Source organism: Pinus tabuliformis, chromosome J (assembly GCF_031772625.1).
Source record: "Pinus tabuliformis cultivar Carrire ecotype Pingquan chromosome J, CPIR1, whole genome shotgun sequence".
Classification (NCBI taxonomy): Eukaryota; Viridiplantae; Streptophyta; class Pinopsida; order Pinales; family Pinaceae; genus Pinus; species Pinus tabuliformis.
This window is the reverse complement of record NC_142295.1, coordinates 653,921,708-653,944,862: the sequence shown is the minus strand read 5'-3', so window position 1 is coordinate 653,944,862 and position 23,155 is coordinate 653,921,708. Positions and strand designations below refer to the sequence as shown.

Here is a 23,155-nt window from a genome sequence, read left to right as displayed (position 1 = left end):
CTTTGAATCTGCACCAGATACAACCCAAGGTAACTACTACTTGTTATGAAAGCGAGATTCTTCCTATGCATTTTAGGAAGCACTAGTTGTGTTGCCATATCATACACACAGTTAGAATGGTGTTAGTTTGGTAGAGGAAATCCAAAATATTAGCCTACAATGTAGACTACCCAACCATTTTTACATATAGAGTCAACTGTATTTAGCATGGCCTAATACATATGCATACAACACAATCACCTGCTTGATATGCATCAAACAAATTAGACTCTCAAAACATGCACTTGTATGGACATTAACGTACATATCATTTCCTTCAAAAGGTGCAGCAGTCATCCCACTTTCTTCCTACTATTAACTCACAAGCATAACAATCCCGACAGTAAAATATCTCTCGAGTAATTTGCAAATACTAGCAAAGAAATTGTCTAAAACCATGTCTTACATCCCTCATTTATTATCAAATCCAAATACCTTATTTATCAATTTCCACTTAAACCTTCAACTAATGGCTGACGATGTAGCAGCCCACTCCCCAGAGAAAAGCCACCAGCAACCAAATTCAAACAAAATGCAGTGGAGAATACCAGAGTCTGAGTCATGTTGTGATTTATGCAAAACAAAATTATCTGGGAGTTCTGCAATGAGTTCAAAACTTGATTTGAGACAGCAGTTGCCCCATAGCCTTACCAAAATTATACATATATTATTTGGAGAGAGGCAAAGGGCCAAATATGGTTGTAAAGCATGCTTACGATTTGATTTAATATGACCCACACTTGCTGTCAAACATATAAAGAGATACATAGAATTGCTATGAACATGCTTGACAAAAGTTTGACATATTATATAGGATTTTCGAAGATGTGCCTCGAGAAAAACCAATAATGATCTTGATAAGATGAAAGATGCTCTTCATGTATTCTTCTTGCTATCAGAACGTGAAAACTTTCGATCAAATGCTGCTAACTGGCTTCGAAGATTTTGATTGTCCTCCAATAAGCGATCATATTCAAGAAGGAATCCCTCTGATTGCTTCCTAAGAGCAATAGCATTTGCTTCAGCTGCCTCGGCTTCTCTTTCCTTTTCTTTTGACTCCAATGTTAACTTTTGCAGCTTCTGCTTCAGGTCAGCAATTTCATCCTTCAACAACTTCATCTCATTGGACCCTTCTTTATCTTCTTTGAGGCGGAAGTATTCTTCTTGAGAACTTTTAGCCTGCTTTCTTAAAGACTCCATGTTCATTCGTAACCCAGATGACTCTCGGATGTAATGGTGAAGGCGATCAATGATTATTGCAAGAAAGAGTGCAAACCCTGCAATTGTACACCACAAAAAATCAACCTTCAAAATCAAAAAAAAAGAAAAATATAGCCAAGAGCTCCGACTAAAGATGTATTTAGAAAATATTGAAAAATGGATTACACAACAAATGAATCAGATCTGACAGTCGCAAAGGCTGTCCAAACTCATCTCCAAAAAGCTAAAACATTAAAATAAGCTAGAATCTAAGAAATTAATGTACTACATATCAATAAATTACATCCTAGGCTGTGTTGAAATTCTATTATGGTTAAGTCGCAGCAAGAACGCTACTTAAAGGAACAAATGCCAGATACCTTCCAATAGCGTTTGTTGTTGAAGTATGGCATCAATTTACGCCAAAAAAAAAACATTCCTTGTGGTAAAAATCTGTCTAGGGTTGGATTCTCAAGGTATGAACAATGATTCAGATCCACATTTCTTTGAAATTTAAAACTATATATTTAGTCGTCGTTAGTGAATTTGGGCAAAATTAAAATATGTGAAAATCTTGAAAATAGATTAATCAACAAAGGCAAGAGATTGACAGTCACAAATGCTATCCAAACTCATCTTCACAAAACTTATAAGCATTAACGAATGCTAGAATCTAAGACCAAGGGATTTCTCAAATTGACCAACAATTTATATTAGCCCCTATATGGTTCCCATTTCTATAGTTTGACAGTTCTGATCTATTACGTGTCTGGATAGTCATTATTACTCGACGGGATCCTGTAGATCGCTATATTCTAATCTATTAGATCCACTAACATCCAATTAAGTGCAGGTTAACAAAATTCTTGTATGCAAGTTAAAATAGTTTCTATGTAAGCACCAAGTCCCAAGATATTGCACTTTCGTTATGAACTATCCCTACCTTGTTCAGCTTCATATCTCTATAAGCAATTTCCACTGTTTTTTGTATGTGTCTATAATCAACTCTCTCCATACGTTTTTAACAAATCAGTCATTGCAAAATTTTACAAAGATCCCTTCCTATACATTTTTATGAGCTCAGTTCTTTTAGATAATAATTATTATAATGGAACTAAGAATTAACATTATTTTCCCGCACAACTTTGTTAATTTCCATTTTGCAGTGATCTCCCTGGCTTCAGCAATTTTAAGAGATCTAGTATAGGCACCAGATGACCAAATATATAAGTTCTTTGACTTAATGGACACAATTTTTAGATGAGCATAAGGGAAATAATATGCATGTATAAATTTGGAGACCAAAGAGATAGAATGTATAAATTGGTAAAAACAAAGACGGCATAATCCAAACGAATATATCTGATATTGTAATCTCTTTAAATACAAACAAAGAGATAGCACCTCAAAAATTAAAAATACCAGAGGATAGATGAAATGGCCGAAAGAAGAGAACAAACCAACTACATCTTTAAAAACTAACGAATGAAATCAAGAAGAACAGAAATAATCGCATAAATGATCTGCACATAGGAAACATGCAAGGAGACAATTCTCTATCATGACCCCACTTATCATTTATATTATGTAACAAAAAGAAAATTTATTACGTATTGTGAGGAAATTGTCCTGATTCTGTACGTTGAGAGCCTAGCACGATGCCCTATTTGCCTAAGATGCCATGAGATTCTAGGTTAATATTGCTGGCATTATAAGTTGTTTTTGACTCTTTTGGTGATGAGCTTAGGCACATGAGATATATAATATTTAGAAGGCCAACAATTAAAAATGGGTAGCTAGAGTTCTCAAGGACTAGGGATGCAATTTATTAGTATAGCACACCATTAAGGAGCTAACAGTTCAAGTAGGTGGCAATGAGCTGGAAGGACTTGCAAACCTCAACCCCCCGAGATCTTAAGTTATTAACCCTTCCTCAACTAGCAAGTTAGTCTTCTTAATCAAATAGGAACCCACTTCATTTATGGTTAAGTAATTTCTTTTGAAGAACAAATAAGTGCAGCTAAGTTCAAGATAGCTACATCAATCAGACAACAAGGGAATTAAGAAACCCCTGTCCACAAAAGCTAGAAAGGCCATCATATGAGCCCAGGCCCCTGGGGGGAGGGGACTCAACATCACGGCAGAATGCATGTTGGTGAACTCATAGGAGTAGAGCCAACTCCTGCCTAAAACTCCACAAATCCCCAAGAAAAAGGGGGTCAGGTACATCATTGAATGTAATTTACAACAATGTTTCCACAAAAAACCAATTGCAACCAAATGAACTGAAAACCAAAGTAACTGACCTGCAATTACTGAACCACAAAGCTTATTGTTAAGTAATTGCAGGACATTCTTCCTAATTAGGCATGCACACAAGCAAACATTCTCTCTCTAAACTACACGGGGAATAATTGTATGATGTACATATTGTATCATCATTCATGCATTTGGAAGAAAAGGTTGTCTTCTCCCCTATGTTGCAGAAAATGTCTAGTATAGGACCATACTAGGTTCCTTTTCATACTGAAACATGAAAACACGTGGTATGGCCTTGACATGTATGTTCAGCTGAACAAATGTCCCCCACGCGTGGAAAACACATTTCATACAGCCGGAAACACATTTTATGGCCATACCAATGTCCGTACAATACATTTCCAACACTAAATCTGCCTTTTTTCCAAGGCAGTACTAAATCTGCATGTTTTGACTTGGATTGACTCAGTTTTTTTTACTAGGCTTGACCAGAAGTGCTACGATTAATAATAATAATAAATTCTTGAAGTAAAAGTTGACATTTCCTTTACCTTTCCTCTTTATCCAAAGATAGCATTTCCCTCATCTTTCTTTTTTATCTAAAAGCTGACATTTCCTTTATCTTTCTTTTTTATCCAAAGTTGGCATTTCCTCTATCTTTCATTTTACTTAAATTTTTAACATTACCATTAATTGTTTCAGGATATTTGAGAGTGGTTGCAACATCTTCAGAATTCACATGGAGAATGTAGACTTTCATGTCCCATTCAAAATTCACAATACTTGACAGTTTTCAGCATTTCAGGATTGGCAGGATTGCAGCATTTTCATTATATTCTATCACATATGAGGGTATGGGATTGGCATTTAATCAAGAGCACCAAGCCCTTTATGTACCTTAACATTGGTAGTATTGAATTTTGAACTCCTTTGTCATGGCTTTAACAAAAATTGCCCTTCATTCAAGCCAAAACCATTGAGTAGGAATGTAAAGCCATATTTTAAGGCTTGGATTAGGAGTTTCATCAAAATTCGATAGACTTGATTGATGTCCCTTGAGAATCTAGAGGCAAAGGGTGTTACTAATGATGAGTATCCCAACATAAGCGATGGTGGAACATTGCTTATCATTTATATTTATCATTTAAATGTTCTTGCTCATTTGTCATGGCTTTAGCAAAAATACCCTAATTGTTAGTAGTGCTGATTGTTGAACTCCTTTGTCACGGCTTTAAAAGAAATGTACCCTTCATTCAAGCCAAAATCATTGATTAGGCATGTGAAATCATATCATAAGGATTGGATTAGGAAGCTTCATCAGTGCTGGGTGGTGTCCATTGATGTCCTATTGACAGGGAGAAATGCACCACCAACGATTGTAAGAGGATTTCCCCAGTATGAAGTCCCAATTAGACCTCACAGCATTTGGGATAGGCATCCCATCCGGTATGTCGGCCTAGCTGCCACCATGAATGTTTGAGAATTAGACTTTGGACGAGTTGAACAAGAAGAAGGGAAATCCTAATGATACCCTAATGAGATGCAAGTTGGAATAGCTTTGGAAACCTTAAACAACACATACAAAGGATATTACAACAGATAAGTATATGAACATGAATCTCAAAGAAAGATTGTTAGCAAACCTTAATTAACATAAATGAACAAGGAAGAAATCTAGTTACCAGTTGTAAAGTAGTTTGCAATTAATAAGCAGTATGAAAGCATATGTAAATCAGCAAACCATTCCAAGTAAGATGTAAGTTTCCAATTAACAAAATAGTTCTTCAATCTTCAACACATAAATAGGCAATCACGTACCATTGAGAAGCTACAAGAATAGTCTTACAAGTTCCAATAACACGTGAATGAAATGCTTGTTGTGGCTAGAAAGAGCTTCTCAATATTGATGCCAAAATATCCAATGCACTATTACACAAAGTATCCAAGAGATCCAATAGTGGAAATGCAAAATTGTCACTTGATCTTTGAAAGGAATGAACAAGCTTTCCCTTTCCAAAGTGCTGTAAGTCCAAAACTAAAAGTCCTTTCTAACTAGCCATGAGGGTATATTTATACAAAGTTAGGTGACCTTTCACCTTCAACAACTTTTCAAATACCTTCATGACTTTTCAGCTTCTTCTAAGACTAATTTCTATTTCACTTTTAATTCTAATTCTACATTATTTACATAATTACATGGAATTCCAAAATAGCCAAAGGTATGGTTTGAACTTGCATTTCTTGACTTAGGTAAGTGTGCCATGCTATTTAATCAGCAGCTATGGATAGTACTTGGCTCGATATCAGGCTCTCACAGGCAATCTCACAATCGAAAGAATCAGGCACTATTTTCTTCATGTTTGCTTCTACTCGGTGGAATAGGGTGGAGAGCATTGTATGCAACTTTGTTGGTTCTACCATGTGTTCCACAATAACTTTTCGGGTGGGCTTTAGATTATTCCGAGCAATGGCCATCCTGCATGCATCTATGAATTCTTGAATTTTTCGCTGAATGTCTTGTTCTAGCCTCACTTCCCCACATGCTCCAATGGAGACTATTTATTATGGCCTGATAAGAACTGTTATCATGCTATGACATTGTCAATAATCACTCATTATCCTGACCACATCTTTCCGTAGCTTCTCATGGGCTTGGATGATCAATTTGATTTTTGCCTTAACCCTTTCCCTGGCAATTTCATCCTTTCTTGGTAGATCCATTGGGGCATTAGGATATTTTGTGTCTCTCTCATACATTATATCCACGGCGGTCGACGTATCTCTTAACAACGTGCCTTTTGCCTTGTGTTCATTTTGAATGGCCATGTGTGAGGACGCTACCTTCTAAAGCTTGAATAGTTCTTTCTACAGTTGTTTCATGATGTCTTCTACTACTCTGATTTCTTCTAGTGCCACTGCTCAAAAGTCATCTTCATGGGAACTTGAGGTCGACAAAGTTTGATTCTCTTTTTAAAGCCTCTCATTCTCCTGTTGCGAATTGGCCAAATTCTTCTCCAATTCTTTGATCTTATTCAACAAATGCTCAATGTTCTTCTTTGTAGCAACAAAGAATGCAAATCTTGTAGAATCTATTGCCATAGGATTGTTCATAGTATCTACCACTATATCTTGTTTGGTGGTCACCAAGATCGGTTTGGCCAAATCTCAGGCTACGTACCGCCTTTCTTGAACAATTCTATTTGAGCCGCAATTGAATCTGAAGCTTGAAAGATCAAACATCTGATTTTCTTCTTCAACCGAGATACTCATCTCTCCAAGTGGCATATGTCCTCTGGTGAGTGGTGTAGAAGGCTCAATATCCATGGGAGGTAATATGACTTGTGCTTCATTTTGAGCTTGCTCCTTTTGCTTAATTTCTTCTTGTGCTTTCTTGTCAGCCATTTCTTTTGCATGTCTTTCTTCTTCATGTTTCTTCTGGCTTTATCCTACTTCTTTTCTTCTCCTTGTTTCTACCTTTCCTCTTCTCGTTTTCTGTTTTCTTCTTCCCACTTTTTCTTTTTCTCCTCCTTTTGATTCTTCCTTTTCTCTTCCTCTTTCTTCCTTTTTTCCTCCTCTTTCTTCCTTTTCTCCTCCTTTTGATTCTTCTTTTTCTCTTCCTCTTTCTTCCTTTTCTCCTCCTCTTTCTTGGCTTCTTGTTTTTCTTTTAGCATTTTTTCACTTTCTTTGTTGCATCTTTCTCCCTTTCTCTCTTATGGGTAGCTTTTTGTCTTAGGCATCTTTGCCTTTGGATGATCCTCTGTTTGTAGGTTCGGCATCATTTGTAGGTTGGGAACTACCCATTCCCTTTTGTGCATCTAAGGCTTTTGCAACATTGTAAAAGTTCTTGAACTTTTCTTTTTCCTCATCGATGCTTGGTGTATAAATCCATTTGTATTTTAGCTAATTACAGTGATTTGCAGCAATGCCCTTGGAATCATATCTGTGAAAACTTAGCTCACCAAACCTAAAGCATTCCAAGTCACTAGCCTATGCTTCTGCTTCTTTGTAACATCTAACATAGTACGTGCCTACATATATCGGGAAAGGGGGCCATGGTGCCTTCTTTGTGCGGACTAGCATACCTCCAAGTCCTGTTGTTCCTGGTATGCTACTTTCTACAAGATTACTTTATCTGTGACAAACAAAGGAAGTTGGTGAGGTGGTTTGAGGGCTCTGAATTGTTAGTTTTTGTAGCATCGGACAGGTGTTCTAGTCTTGATTTGTGTCTAAGAAACTAAGGAACATGATATCTCCAAACTGAGAAAAGGTTTTGGAGAAAATAGCTAGAGACCACTCAATTAAGTTAATTGATCAATAATTAAAAATGCATAAGTCTAAGTTAGGAAACTTGATTAATTAACAACAATCAATTGAAAAGATTGAGAAAGCTCTAGAGACTCACACGGATTGAGTCTAAGATGATCTTAGTCGTTGATGAGGATCTAATCATGGTTGTTGAAGCTCCAGCGAGAGATTATAAGAGCAGTTTGATGGGATGAGGAGCGACACAGTTATGTAGAGCGAGTTTCCTTAGTAGATCGAGCTATCTAGATGAGCTTCAGCAAGGAAGAAGAGAGTTCGAGCCAGAAGGAGAGCAGTGATTGAAGTAGCAATAGCAGAGAGATCCGAAGGATTTTTCCAGTGCCAGCAAAGGAGAGGTCGAATTATCTGCAGAGAGAGGCCAAGCAGCCAGAAAACCCAGTTCAAGTTGCTAGAAGAGGGTTTGCAGACTTGTCAGAGATCAGATCGAGTTCCAGGAGGCATAGTGAATTCCTTCTAGTAACTAAGGGAGGCAGGACAGCTCACTAGGAGCCAACTAGCAGGTCGTGTGAATTATTCAGGCCTGGCAATGCGCATTTTTGGAAGAGCGAATTGTTGGAGAAGAGTGCAAGCAGGGTCAGAGGGGCCAAGTTGGGTTGCAGAAGGGAGAAAATTTCTCCAAATTATTTTGCCAAGATATTTGTTGGAGGATTGCTAGTAAGGCATCTAGATTATTGTACTCATAATTTTACTGTTGCATAATAATAATAAAAACCCTCATTTGTTGCACCTGTTTTCCCTTCGAGGTTTTTCCGAGGACATTAGTCCAAAATAACTGTGTTATTTGTGTGCATCTATTTTCTCAGTTCTAGATTTATTTCCGCAACATATTTATTTTATTGTGAGGATTGCAGTAGTGAGCTATTCATTGTTTGTCGTTAATTTGATTATCTAAAGACAAATAAATTGCATTAATTAGGAGAATAGTTTCCAGTTACTGCAATCGAGTAATTTTCACATGAATACTCTGATATACATTACATCCACCAGTGTAAACCAATCAGCGATATCATGCAATGCTTCCCTTGCTTGGTCGTACATACAAGGTGATTCGTCATTCAAAAGATTGTGATACGAGGGTGAGATGAATCCTTCAGCTATCTTGTGATACATTACCCTGTAACCAGTATCCCGTAAGTGTCAACAGTAGATATACACTAGTGGTATGTCTAGAGCCAAAGTCCATCACCATCCTAATACCTCAAGCTGACATCTTGAGCATATGGCATTTAGTAGATACCTAAAACTCAGGTTATCTTCCTGTAGGTGGATTCTGAGCTTGTTTTACATCTGTCCTAATGGAAGCTGCTAGAATCTCTGCCCAATTGAATATGCTTCCCACTTGGGTACATTTGTATATTAGTGGTACCCAATTCTCTTCAAACAATTATGCATTTGGCCCACCATGCAATCGGCAATACATATCCAATACCATTTGATATGCCTTTCTCAACAACTTGGTCTTCTATTCCCCATCAACTCGAAGTCAAAACTTATTAGGGCATTGCCACCAGGTCCTCATGACATCCTTACTAAGGCAAAACCATCAAACCACTTTGTTGTAAGTGCCACTTCATAGCTTGCCAGTTTGTAATATTCAGCAATACGAGGATATACATATGCAGCTATAGATAAGCCATTGTTGTCCCAAATGGTCATGTCTCTTATGTCAATACATTTTATTATCCATTATATAGCTTTTGCACACGAGGGGACAACACGATGTGATGTTACTTTATGCAACCAAGAATTCCTCACATTCTAATGTACTTCACTATCTTCCTCACCTTGAAGAACTTATTTATGAGTAAACAAATGATAGATTCCAGACCAAGTCATAGGTATCGATTTATCAATATAGCAAGTTGTGTTTGCATATACCAAAGTTGAGATTATAGAACTTTCCTTTGTTCCTTCTTCACCACCTTCAGCAATCTCTTTTCCCGGCCTTCTTTTAGGTGGTGTCATCTCTTCTATTAACAAGTAAATACTGAAGCACACAAAATCTACAGTATCTAACATCTCAAAAATATTCATGGTAATAGACAATGTTAGGAAAACCCAAAAACAATTGTAATGCATTAGGCAAAAGATTAGGCATGTGTATAGCAAGTCAATGCGTTGTTGCACAAACTATAGGGAAAGGTTGCATCGAAGAGGGAATGCGCTACAGTGACGCAAATTAGGCTTTGATATAGTGTCATCGCGCAAGGAAACGAAGTAAGTAACAATGAGGGGACTATGTCCTTGTGCAAGGGAAAGGGTTCAATTACAAAAGAAGGAATGTGTCATTGCGCAAAGGAAGAGGGGAGCCAGAGGTTGGGCTTCGCGTCACAGCAACATAGATGGAAGGAAGAACGTGTCATAGTGCAAGGGCAAGAGTAGCGGAGGTGGTAAAAGTTCAAGTAACAATTCGGTTTGAGAGCCTTGTTGCATTGGGAAAGGGTAGTTATCTGATGAAGGATCTTGCGTCGTTGCACAAAGGACTGCGAGAGATTTGGTTTTGACTCGACACCATAGCATAGCGTACACCTGAAACGATATGTCGTGACGCAAGAAAACGTGGAGGCTCGCGTTGTTGCAGGAATGGGAATATAGAAGAATGAGGAAAATAGCTAAGTGTGGGAGTAAGGAAGAATGATGACTGATGAATGAGGGAGACAGTAAAAGGATTAGCTTGTGTGTGCCTAGGAATATATAGGAAATCAAAGGGATAGCAAAAGGCCAAGAGTCTAGAGGCAAAGGGTTGTGCAAGAAACAAAATGACAAAGAACCTCAAAAGACAAAGGCGGGTGCGAGGACCTACCTGTTGCGACTATTCAACTCCTGGTGGCAGTGCAACGATCAAAAGCAGTGCGTGCCGATTACTACACTATAGTGCGCCAACAAGCTAAGGGCTTTGGCAACAAAGAAGCGATGTACAAATGACTTGGGATTAGGCCCTTATATAGTTTTCTTGTATGTGTGAGGGCCTTAGTGCACATTAAATGTAGTCTCGCAAGAGGATTTGCTCTATGTTGTAAGGAAGTGTAAAAAGGTTCAAAGGATGTGTTGTGTTATGCTAGGCAAATGCATGGCGCTACGCTAAGAAGGTGTGTGAGATGCTAAGCTACTCAAGAGTGATGTGCTAAGCCTTTTTTTAATGATTTTCTATTGTAATTCCTTTTTCCTTATTGACTTAGGTTTAGACAAGGATTTTCATCATCTTGAATTACAAAAATGGGGGGACTCCGAATTTTGGAAAATGTCAAAAATTTGTGACTGTTGTAGCTACTACAACAATTGCTGATTCACGAGTAGGCCTCAGCATCTCTAGTTTAGCCATTCTTTATGATGAAGCCTAATCAATAGAAAATATACATCTGAATTCATGGGTATCACTTGTTCAGTCATTTAGCCCCAAATAAAAGTTAGTCGGTCTTGGTTTATAACACATCAATTGAGATACAAGTTAGACACCAAAAGCTTTGATAAGAGATGGAGATATTATGTATGTGAGTTTAAACTTTAAAATGTTCAGAATTAGATACAGCCGGGCAAGGCAAGGATGTTGGGTGATATGGTGAAATGGTAGCTTCTGCATTCACCCCTGCCTATACAGATACTACCACCTTCGCTTTTGCAGGCGCGGGATCTGATACTGGAATAGGGTAAACTAGTGCTTATGAAACCCTTGTCCCCGGTTCAAACGATACTTAATCTGCTCGTTCTGGAACTACATATGGATATGAAACCGGAGTCTTTGATGTTGCCCCACTTCCAGCAAGCTTCCATAGACCCAACGGAGTCACTCAAGAAATCACAAGCATTACTTCGCTGCCAGCGAGCGTCTATAGCCTCAACGAAGTTGCTTGCATCACCTCTCTATGCAAGAAGCCTTTCTCATTGCTTTAGCCTTTTATTTATTTTTCTTTTCATGATATTTTGCATTATTTGGGCATTCATTGCACTAGGGTGGATGAGGGATCCCAACTTATTTTACGATACGAGAGGTTGTACCTTGTGTTTCAGAGACTTTAAGATTTTTTGAAAAGGGTTTACCCTCTATTGCAATTTTCACTCCATCCCTTCTCTAACCAATGGGTCGACACCGTTAAGCACAGAATTCATTGATTTGAGACCAATTAAGTTATGGAGATACTATTAAGGATTCAGGTTTCACTGGCTTAGTAGAGCACCCCACAAGATTCAATTCCTATTTTCTATTGGTATGATATAAAATCATAAGATGTTTAATATTGAACCAATCGATGAAGATCTAATGTTAACCAATTGATGAACAGTAACCATAGTCTTATTCATGACATTTGACATATCAACTTTTTGTACATGGGGTAGGCAAGTTATTTATATACAAGACCATTTATTTATGTACAAGGGCTCGATAGCAAAATGTGAAATTAAAAGCAAGTGTGACACACAAAAGAAAGAAAATGCAACAAATGTAAAGGAAAAACATAAACAAGATATGTACAAGGGGAACAACTCAAGGAATTGTTATTGGAAGTTGTCTTAGCCCTCAACAGGGAGGGGGTCAATCTCCCCTTGTAAGATTTGCAATCTGTAGGTATGCAGGCCAAGCTCTTCATGGATCAGGAATGGGCCAAGCCGCAAGGTTTGGAATTTAGTGTGTTTGTGTTTGTCTTCATGGGGTTTATTCCATTTCAAAACAAGATCACCCACACGAAACTCTTTTTCACCAATGGATTTCTTATCAAACCATCATTTAATTCTTTGTTGGTGGGACACGAATTTAGCACGGGCTTTCTGTGTTTCTTCCTCAAGCTTCAGGAGGGTAACAATTCGATTTTTGCATGATAGGGCATGACCTACCATGAGAATCTTGAAAAAACTATAAGGTGGGTAGATAAAGATGGGGAGGCAGGATGGCTTCCTTCCTGTATACCAGAAAGTAAGGCGAGGTACCAAGGGAGGATTTCAGTGTCACTCGATTAGCCCATAAAGCATTTGGTAAGGATTTATGCCATTTATGTTTTTGGGCAAGTACATTTTTCTTAATGATACGGATCATATTTTTATTGCTTGATTCTGCTAATCTGTTTCCTTGAGGATGATAGTTCAAAGAATGTTTCAGTTCAATTCCTTTATCCAAAGCAAATTCATATAATTTTAATGATAAAAAGTAAGTGGCATTATCAATGACAAGAGATGTCGAAACGCCAAACCTGGTAATGATATTATGTTCAATGAATTGCATTACTGCCTGGTCATTGACTTGCTTCAAAGGAATGGCTTCGACCCATCTTGTAAAATACTTTGTATCTGTGAGAATGCATCGATGTTGTTTAGATGAGTGTGGAAAATTTTCATATATAATATCAAGTCCCCATTGTTGAAATGGTTCTTTGACTTCAATGGGTTGCAATGGGGTAGTCAACCTTTTCTCCTTTCCAGCACACCATTGGCAAAATAGGAAACTTTCTGGCATATGCAAGTGCATTCCGAATAAAGGTGGCCAGTAGTAACATGCACGAATAATCTTGTGTGTTGTAGTCTCACTGGCAAAGTAACATCCAGTTAGTTCAGCATGAAGCTCTTTAAGAACTTTATCTGCCTTGGACGACTCTAAGCACCGCAGTAAAACTTTGTTATGATGTTTCTTGAACATAATACCATTGATCAACTAGTATTAGGTGGACTTGAGCCTAATTGCTCGCTTTTGCTTTGCCATTAATTCAAAAGGCAACATGTTGTGTTCTAAATATTGTCTCAGTGCAATATACCATGATGTTTGTAAAGTAGGCACATGCACATGATCTGAGTTATACGTATCAATTTCATCATCCCAATATGTCGTCTCTTTTGTTTGAGGATCCGCAACCTCTACAGCTAATTTACATAAGAAGTGACCTTTAATAGTATGGATTAGTTTAAACTAGAGGTCATATTCTTGTAATGATGTCATCTAGTTACCTCTCCATTCCCCTAACTCCTTTTGCACGAATAAAGATATGACCGTTGGGGGGCGAACAGTCACCTTTACATGGCTCTTTAGGATGTAAGGCTTGAAGTGCTTCATAGCTTTATATACCATGTAAGCTTCCTTATCAATATCAGGGTAATTCAATTTGGATCCTTGCATGTATGTACTCATGAATGATATAGGTTGTTCATCACCTTGATCATCCTTCTGCGTGAGAACTACTACAAGGGAAGAGTAGATGCAAACACATAAAGCAAGAATTCTTTACTAGAATTAGGAGTGTATAAGGCAAGGGCCGCAGCAATAGCTTCTTTTATCTTTGCAAAGGCCTCCTTTTCCTCTTGATTCCACTTGAATATTATGTCTGTCTTGATCATATTTTGCAATGGTTTCACAATCTACGCAAAATCATATATAAATTTTCTGAAAAAGTAAGTATCTTTCCTAAGAAAGACCGCATCACCTTTTTCCCGTTGGAATAGGGTATCTGTGTGATTGCCTTGACTCATTCAAGATCAACAATGATTACACTCTTAGCAATAATGTGCCCAAGAGGTTTCCTTTAGATACTGCAAAGATATTTTTCTTGGGGTTGATCAAGATGCCATATTTGCAACAATGCTCAAAGATTTGTTTGAGATAGCGAACGTGATCTGAGCACTTTTTTTAAAACAGTGTTACATCGTCCAGATATCCCACCCATTGTGTCTTATTAGTCCTCAAAAAGTGACGTCCATTGCCCATTGGAAGGTGACCCCAACTTTTACCAACCCAAAAGGCATTTGACTATATGCAACGTATCCCACTTGGTCCTAAAAATTGTTTTTAGCTTATCTGGTTCAGATAGTAGAACTTGGTTATAACCAAGAACCTGAGACTGTTTGAAGAATTTGTACCATGGGTGGGACAGGGTAATTATCTTTATCTAATACACGATTGAGATTATGGAAGTCTACACATAAACGTATCTCACCCGATTTCTTTTTAACAGGAACTAGGTTATAAACCCAAGTTGAATGTCTTCCTTTAAAGATAATCTTAGCATCCAACAGCATTAATTCTTTCTATATAAGTGATTCCAAGATTGGATGTACTTTTCGTAGCTTCTGCTGAAATAGCTTGACACCTTCCTTGATAGGAATAACATGTTTGATGACCCGAGTGTCGTAAGTTTTAAATCATGGAAGGTCCAAGCAAAGACATTTCGATAATGCTTGAACAATTGTATAAACGATTGGCGTTTAGCTAGAGTGCGACACGTACCGATATTTACAAACTTGGGGTCCTTTTTTATACCCAGGTTTATTTTCTCATGCATCAATGTCGAGATCTGCATCTTAGTGTTCAAGAGCTTTCTGAAATAGTTTTGCAGATCATATAACTTTGCTAATGTAACGACACCTTTGGGCATTAGATTGCCTTTCCGCAGCTTTGCCTCCTCCTCTAGAGATTTGTCATTTTCTTCTTCATCGATGGCTACATCCTTAAAAAAATCGAGTTGGTGAGGAATTCCAATATATGTTTATTGTCATTGAAAACATGGATGTTAGTTACATTGTCTGGGACTACGGGTTTGTAAACAATTACAATGGAAAACCCATCTCTAAGAGGAGCAAATCGTGTTGCTGCAGTTGCCAAGGTATCTGCTACAACACTATTAATCCTAGGCACTAAAATTATATTAAAAACGTTAAATGTTGAAATGAGTTGCCATACTTATTTTTGGTATTTTTTTAGGTATGGGGATAAACAATGAATTGTGTTATGCACCTATCTGGTGATTATTTCAGAATCACCAATTACCTTGATGCATTCTACTTGTAGATCGATGGCTTTCTTTAGTCCAAAAATCAGCACCTTGTATTATGTTGTTTTGTGTGTGCATTCAAACTCCATGAGACAAGAGATGAGCGTCTTCTTCTTTGTTGGATCCAGCAATATGCACCCTACACCAGCTTCATCTTGTGTTTTATATTGAGAAATCTAGGGCAGCTAGATTAAGGTGATTTCTCTATACTTTGATAATTGCTTGTGATGTTCTTTTACTTAAATTTGATGTTCTTGTAATTAGCTTCTCCTTCTTTTGATTATTATAATGTTCTTATCATCAAACAGCTACCAAACTATGAAGATCAATAGAAAAAGAGGACACACGATATAGGCTGCTAGCCAGGGCCAAAACCTCTCATAGAGAGGTAAACCCCCAAGAATTATTCTCTTTGCATAGAATCTTCAAACGACGAATTCCAATACCTTTAGACCCAAGATAAAGACCCCTCCAAGACCAAGTCAATCTCTCTCTTTTATGAGCTTGTCCTTCACAAAGTCATCCCAAGTCAAACTACTTGAAAACTGCTTCAACTTCACTTCTGATCACAAGTTCGGACCTGCAACTTTTGACTGTAATTTTTTTGTCTTACTGTAGAAACCCTAATTCGCACGTGTGAGAAAATGTGACATCCCCACGTAGCAATATTGCTAAGAGAAATATCAATTTTGTCAATTTTGTCAAATTTGGGGTTACTACTTAGGAAAAGTGGGTTGTGGGACCCCACTTGAAATTTTGAGCTAAAGAAAAGGCCCAACATAGGGGATAGGAAGAAAATTGAATTGCTAGTGGATGGTGGGGGCCACCCCAAGAGGAAAAACACACTCCCCTTAGCTAGCAGGCATTCTTGGAGGGAAGAGAGAGGAGGAGGTCGATGTATGGGACCCACATGGAGATTTGGAGGCCCAAGATCAAATAGGAGATGCATTCCACATTTTGGGGACTTTTGATCATTTTACAATTTCACTCACCTAGCACACTTGAGCTAAGGGCCAAGTCTGCAAGTGCTGTTAAGAACAAGAGATTTTCATGCGAGAATCTCACCCTACCTTCAGTGGACTTCGAGTGCCAGCCCAAGGAGATGATCTGCATTACATTTGGAGTTGTCCGGAAGTTTGGCTAGCCTTTCGTGGAGTTTCTTCTGCAGGTTGGGTGCAGAAAGGGGAATACGCTCCACTTGAAGGAGCTGTCTTTAGAGCAGGGGATTCCTTGAGCTTTTTGGGGTTGACTGGGGCCATAAATTGTTGAAGGATTGGAATGATAGAGGAGCACGAACTGGAGGGGAAATTGTTGTGCTCAGCGTGCCATCATCAATGACTGCATAGTGTTCCTTTTCGTGCCACACGAGGAAGCTAGGAGGAAGCCATTCCGGGGCTGGTGTGAGTTGATATTGAGAGGAATCCCAGGAGGGAATTTTGTTGAGCTTTGCAGCTATTTTGGAGCCCACGAGCAATGTTATTTTCTGGAGTGTCGATTTGCCTAACAGTTAGAGAGGAGCATAGAAATTGGGGCAAATTTCAGAGGTTAGCATTTGACCAAACCCTTTATGGGTTTTGGTGGGTTATTTGTGTTGAGACTGTGTTAATTTCCCGAAATTTTCTGAGCACCGAAGGGAGACCAAATCAACTAGTTCTTATAGCTAGCAGTGTAGTTTCTGAAGGGCCAGCGCAGAGCATTTGTGGGGGCAACTTCCTAGTAGCAGAGCAGCTGATTTCTTCACCAAGGCTTTGTTAGTTGCCTTGGGCAAGCCCAGGTGCATACATTTTGAGCTTCTATTGTACCCCTTTTTATCATAATAAAATGGCTCAGTATTGCGCAATTTTTGGTGCATTTCCTGGTGTTTAATTTGTGTGCAAATTTTGTGTGTTTTTGCTATGTATGCTTTGTTTATTGTTGTTAATTTTCCTTAGGGATATTACAGTGGTATCAAAGCTCATAGTCTTGGCTCAGCCTGTGGGAGCAACCGTCAGTTTATGACACCAGAGGACAGACAGAACATCACGTATAAGAGGCAAAGGTACAGAAGTAGAGAGAGGCAGCTAGAGATTACTCCTGATACAAAGACCATTGCACCGAAGGTTGAGGGACCAACTATGGGGGACAACCCAAATGATAGAGTGAGTAAAGAAGAGGAGTTTTCCCAACATCTCTTAAAGGCTATCCATGACTTATCTAGGGGTATTGACGAGTTGAGGCAGCAAAACAGCAGTAACAACAAGGGCAAGGGCGTTCAAGGGGATGTACACTTGGGTGAGGGCTCGGGTACCTCGCACCACCTAGGCAACAAACCCGCCCAATGCACCTCATGTTTCTAGCACACCACCCAGGTCAACCATTCCTACATTCCTAGCATCAGGTGTCGGAGGCCGCAAGGGCAGGAGGACATGCCCATGGGAGACTATTTTGTGGAATACCAGTCCTATGGGGTTGATTTCAGAGATGCCATCACCTTCAAAGACTTTTGCCAACTGAAGGGAAACAATAGGAGCAAGGGGCAAAGTGGAGGAGGTTACACGCATGGCACCGATTTGCAGCGCACAGTGGGGAGGTTATTCCTTCCTACTTTTGATAGCTCACCTGAGAGCTCATCCAGGGCGTGGGTTGAGAAGTTGGATGTCTATTTCCATCTTAACCAGATGACGGAGGTGGAGGCAATCAAGATTGCCACGTTACACTTGGAGGGAGAGGCCCATGATTGGTGGTTCCATGGATTGACCACGATGGGGCATGCAAGAGTCACAGCCTATGAGGATTTCACGAGGGTACTTGAGCACTTTGAGAGGAGAGACCCAAAGGAGCACTTTGGGGAGTTGACGCGGCTCAAGCAAACCGGTAGTGTAGAGGCATACATCTCTGAGTTTCTGAGAGTATCAGTGATGGTACTAGATCTATCAGAGACCAGGAGGGTGTCCCTGTTTTTGGAGGGGCTAGCAGAGCCACTAAGGGGCTTGGTGAGGTCCAACAGGCCCACCACTTTGCAAGACGCAGTCGGTAGAGCCCGGGACTTGCAGGATGCTCTGCCCAGGGCCAGAGCGCAGATACCCACTAGGCTTGTATTCCAGCAGAGGGGAAGAGACACCAGACCCCCACCACAGCGAGACATTCAGGGGCATGGGTAGTTGGATGACGAGGCTAGGAGGGACCTCCGACAGAGGAAGTTGTGCTTCACTTGCTAGGAGCCATGGGCACCGGGACATCGGTGTACCAAGGGCAAGGCCCACTTCATAGAGGTATTTTCTGATAGTGAGCCGAAGGATGATGTGGAGCAGGAGATAGGTGTTGGAGATGATGGTCCACCTATGGCGAGAGGAGGAGGTGGAGGCCCACCACCCCCACCAGGGGGAGCTCCTTTCTTACCAGCAGCAGGGGTCATTGCTTCACTTCGAGGAGTGCCAAAGTACCTCACTTTGAGGATTAGGGGCACGGTGCAAGGGGCAACGTGTTTCGGTGCTAGTAGATAGTGGGGCCACCCACAACTTCGTAGATTCCCGGAAGGTGGAGAGGAGGGGCAGACGCATAGAGTCCTTGAGGGGTTCTTGGCTTTGGTACCAGGAGACTCGTACCATGTAGTGCACTAGATACGTTCCCGGGATGACAATAGTGATGGGGAACTACTCTATGACGGACCACTTCTTTGTGGTTGATGTTCCTGACACCAATGTGGTGCTTGGTGTGCAGTGGTTGTACTCACTTGGGCGTGTTACTACTGACTGGCAAAAGTTGGAGATGGAGTTCACAGGGCCTGACGAGAAGATGGTCTTATTGAGAGGCATGCACTCATACCCTCCACAGACAGTGTCAGCGCACAGGATGGAGGCTGATTTGAGACATGGTGATATAGAGTGGGTAGTGGAGCTGAGGATATTTGATGCAAGGGGTAAGCCCCAACCACCACACCTAGATGTAAAGGTATTTCAGACAGGTACGCAGCAGTGCTTGGGGACATTCTGCCCAAACGACCACCTGACAGGGGATTTGAGCACACTATTGAGCTCGAACCAGGAGTGCAGGCAGTGATTACAACTCCATACCAACATCCCAAGGCTTATTGGGATGAGATCGAGAGGGCTATTCATGAGTTGTTGGCATTGGGGCACATCAGGCCTAGCTCTAGTCCCTTCACTTCATCGGTTGTCCTGGTGAAGAAGAAGGATGGCACACTAAGGATGTGCATAGACTACAAGGCCCTCAACAAGAAGACGTTGAAGAACTGATACCCCATCCCCTGCATAGACGAGCTTATGGATGAGCTTAGAGGAGCCAAGTACTTCTCTAAGATAGATTTGCGTTCGGGGTACCATCAAATTTGGGTGAGGGATCAGGATATCCCCAAGACAGCTTTCCGATGTCACTATGGCCATTTTGAGTTCTTGGTTATGCCCTTTGGGTTGACCAACGCCCCAGCCACTTTTCAATCTTGCATGAACCATGTGTTCCGTAAGCAATTACGCAAATTTGTGCTCTTGTTCCTCGACGACATTTTGAGATATAGCAGGACGTGGGAGGAGCACCTGCAGCATCTTAAGGAGGTGCTTCGCATTTTGGAGGGACAGCAGTTCTACGCGAACCTATCCAAATGTGAGTTTGGGCTTACCGAGATGCTCTACCTAGGGCACATCATTGGAGAGGATGGAGTGTGGGTACACGAGGAGAATATTAGGGCCATCTGGGATTTGGCCAGATCTTGGAATGTGACAGAGATGAGAGGGTTTATGGGCATTTGCACCTACTACAGGAAGTTCATGAAGGGCTTCTCACAGCTAGCAACACCCCTCACAGACCTGACCAAGAAGGGGGCATTCACATGGACTGACAAGGCACAGACAACATTTGAGCACCTCAAGGAGGTGATGAGCAGTTGTCTGGTATTGGCTCTACCTGATTTCACTCAGCCATTCACCTTGGAGTGTGATGCATCGGGTGAAGGCATTGGCGCAGTTTTATCATAGGGGGCACCCTATAGCTTTCGAGTCGAAAGCTCCTTACTCATGAGAGGTTGTACTCGATTTATGACAAGGAGATGTTGGCCATCATGCATGCTTTGGCCAAGTTCCGATAATATTTGGTTGGTAACAAATTCAGAGTGAAGACTGATCATAACAGTCTTCGCCACTTTCAGGGGCAAAAAAGCCCCAATGACAGGCAGCACAAGTGGGTCAGCAGGATTCAGGCCTACGATTTTGACACAGAGTACTTTAAGGGCAAGCATAATGTGGTGGCAAATGCCCTATCTAGGAGGCCCGCAACACTTTCCCTCATGAGCATTTGCCATGATTGGAAAGCACAGCTGCTGGTGGAGTACTCCAAGGATCGTCAGGCATGTGAGATCTTGGAGGGTACCTATGGGGATGAGTGCTACCGTGTGATGGCAGATGTTATTTATTACAAGGGGCACATCTATTTGGTTCCTAGTTCACAGTTGAGGGAGAGAATCCTCCACGCAGCCCATGATTCGCCACTGTCAGGACACCAGGGGTTCTTGAAGACTTACAGGATAATCAAAGAGTGCTTCTTGTGGAAGGGCCTCAAGGGGGACGTGTTGAGGCATGTACAAGAGTGTGAGGCCTGCTAAAGGAACAAGGGGGAGTTGACTCATCCGGCAGGGTTATTACAGCCACTTCCCATTCCGAAGGGAAAATGGGAGAGTATCTTTATGGACTTCATCACAGGACTTCCCGTGGCACAGGGTCGTGATTGCATCTATGTGGTGGTGGACAAGCTAACAAAGTATGCCCATTTCTTCGCTATTCCTGCCAAGTACTCTGCTTCTCAAGTTGCAGAATTGTTTTTCAGGGAGATTTTCCGATTGCATGGTCTTCCCAAGACCATAGTGAGTGACAGGGACAGTCGCTTCATGGGGGCTTTCTGGCAAGATCTCTTTAGGTTGGTGGGCACAGAGCTTACACCCAGCACCAGCTACCATCCCCAGACTGACGGGCAAACCGAGATTGTTAACAAATGGCTGGAGGGTTATTTGCAGAATTATGTGACAGGACAGCAGCGAGCTTGGGCACGATGGCTACACTTGGGGGAGTATTGCTACAATACTACCTATCACATGTCCATTGGTATGTCACCTTTCCGCGCTTTATATGGTTATGATGCTTTATCTTTTGCTGACATTGTTTTTGGAGACAGTCAGGCCCCAAGGGCCAAAGATTGGATTCAGGAGAGCCAAAACATTCTCAAGGCTCTCAAGGATAACTTACAGACAGCACAAAACCAACAGAAGATGTATGCAGACAGGCACAGGGTTGAGAGACACTTTGAGGTGGGGGACCTAGTCTTTTTGCGCCTCCAGCCCTACAGGCAGTCCACGTTGAAGCAAAAGGGGGTCGAGACGCTGTAGCCACGGTTTTATGGGCCTTACTGAGTCACCAGGAGGGTCGGTGAGGTAGCATACAAGTTGGAGCTTTCGTCGGGGATCTGAGTGCATAATGTCTTCCATGTGTCGTGCCTCAAGAAGGTACAAGGCCAACAGGTGACAGTAGCCCCGAAGCTACCTCCATTGGACGACAACGAGCATTTAGTTCTGGAACCTAAGGCTATCTTGGAGAGCAGGAAGAGGAGACTGAGAAACATAGTCATCAGGGAATTTCTAATCAGGTGGAAGAACCTACCCTAAGAAGATGCCACTGGGGAGGGTGAGCAGATTCTTCAACATCCTGCATTGCAATTGCTTGAGGGAAAGCAACATCTTGGTGGGAGAACTGTGATATTCCCACTTAGCAATATTGCTAAGAGAAATATCGATTTTGTCAATCTTGTCAAATTTTGGGTTACTACTCAGGAAAAGTGGATTGTGGGACCCCACTTGAAACTTTGAGCTAAAGAAAAGGCCCAACGTAGGGGAAAGGAAGAAAATCGAATTGCTAGTGGATGGTGGGGGTCACCCCAAGAGGAAAAACACGCTCCCCTTAGCTAGCAAGCATTCTTGGAGGGAAGAGAGAGGAGGTCAATGTATGGGACACACATGGAGATTTGGAGGCCCAAGATCAAATAGGTGATGCATTCCACATTTTGGGGATTTTTGATCATTTTACAATTTCACTCACCTAGCACGCTTGCGCTGAGGGCCAAGTTTGCAAGTGTTGTTGAGCACAAGAGATTTTCATGCGAGAATCTCACCCTACCTTCAGTGGACTTCGAGTGCCAGCCCAAGGAGGTGATTTGCATTACATTTGGGATTTGTTCGGAAGTTTGGCTAGCCTTTCGTGGAGTTTCTTCAGCGGGTTGGGCACAGAAAGGGGAATATGCTCCACTTGGAGGAGTTGTCTTTAGAGCAGGAGATTCCTTGAGATTTTTGGGGTTAATTGGGACCATAAATTGTTGGAGGATTGTCGTGATAGAGGAGCACGAATTGGAGGGGAAATTGTTGTGCTTAGGGTGCCATCATTAGTGACTGCGCAGGGTTCATTTTCGTGCCACACGTGGGAGCTGGGAGGAAGCCATTCCAAACCATCATCGGTGACTGCATAAGCACTGCACAGGGTTCATTTTAGTGCCACGTGGGAGCTGGGAGGAAGCCATTCCAAACCATCATCAGTGACTGCATAGGCACTGTG

At 41.0% G+C, this 23,155-nt stretch overlaps 1 protein-coding gene across 1 annotated transcript in view; it reads right to left on the bottom strand.

The window, feature by feature from the left end:
• Positions 1–572: 572 nt before the first annotated feature.
• Positions 573–23,155, bottom strand: part of LOC149228599 (uncharacterized) — an 85,754-nt gene continuing 63,171 nt past the window's right edge. Inside the window, exon 2 of the mRNA XM_089378287.1 lies at positions 573–1,316. Within this exon, the coding sequence (XP_089234413.1) occupies positions 916–1,316 (401 nt within the window). The 3' untranslated portion in view covers positions 573–915. The remainder of the gene's footprint in view (positions 1,317–23,155) is intronic.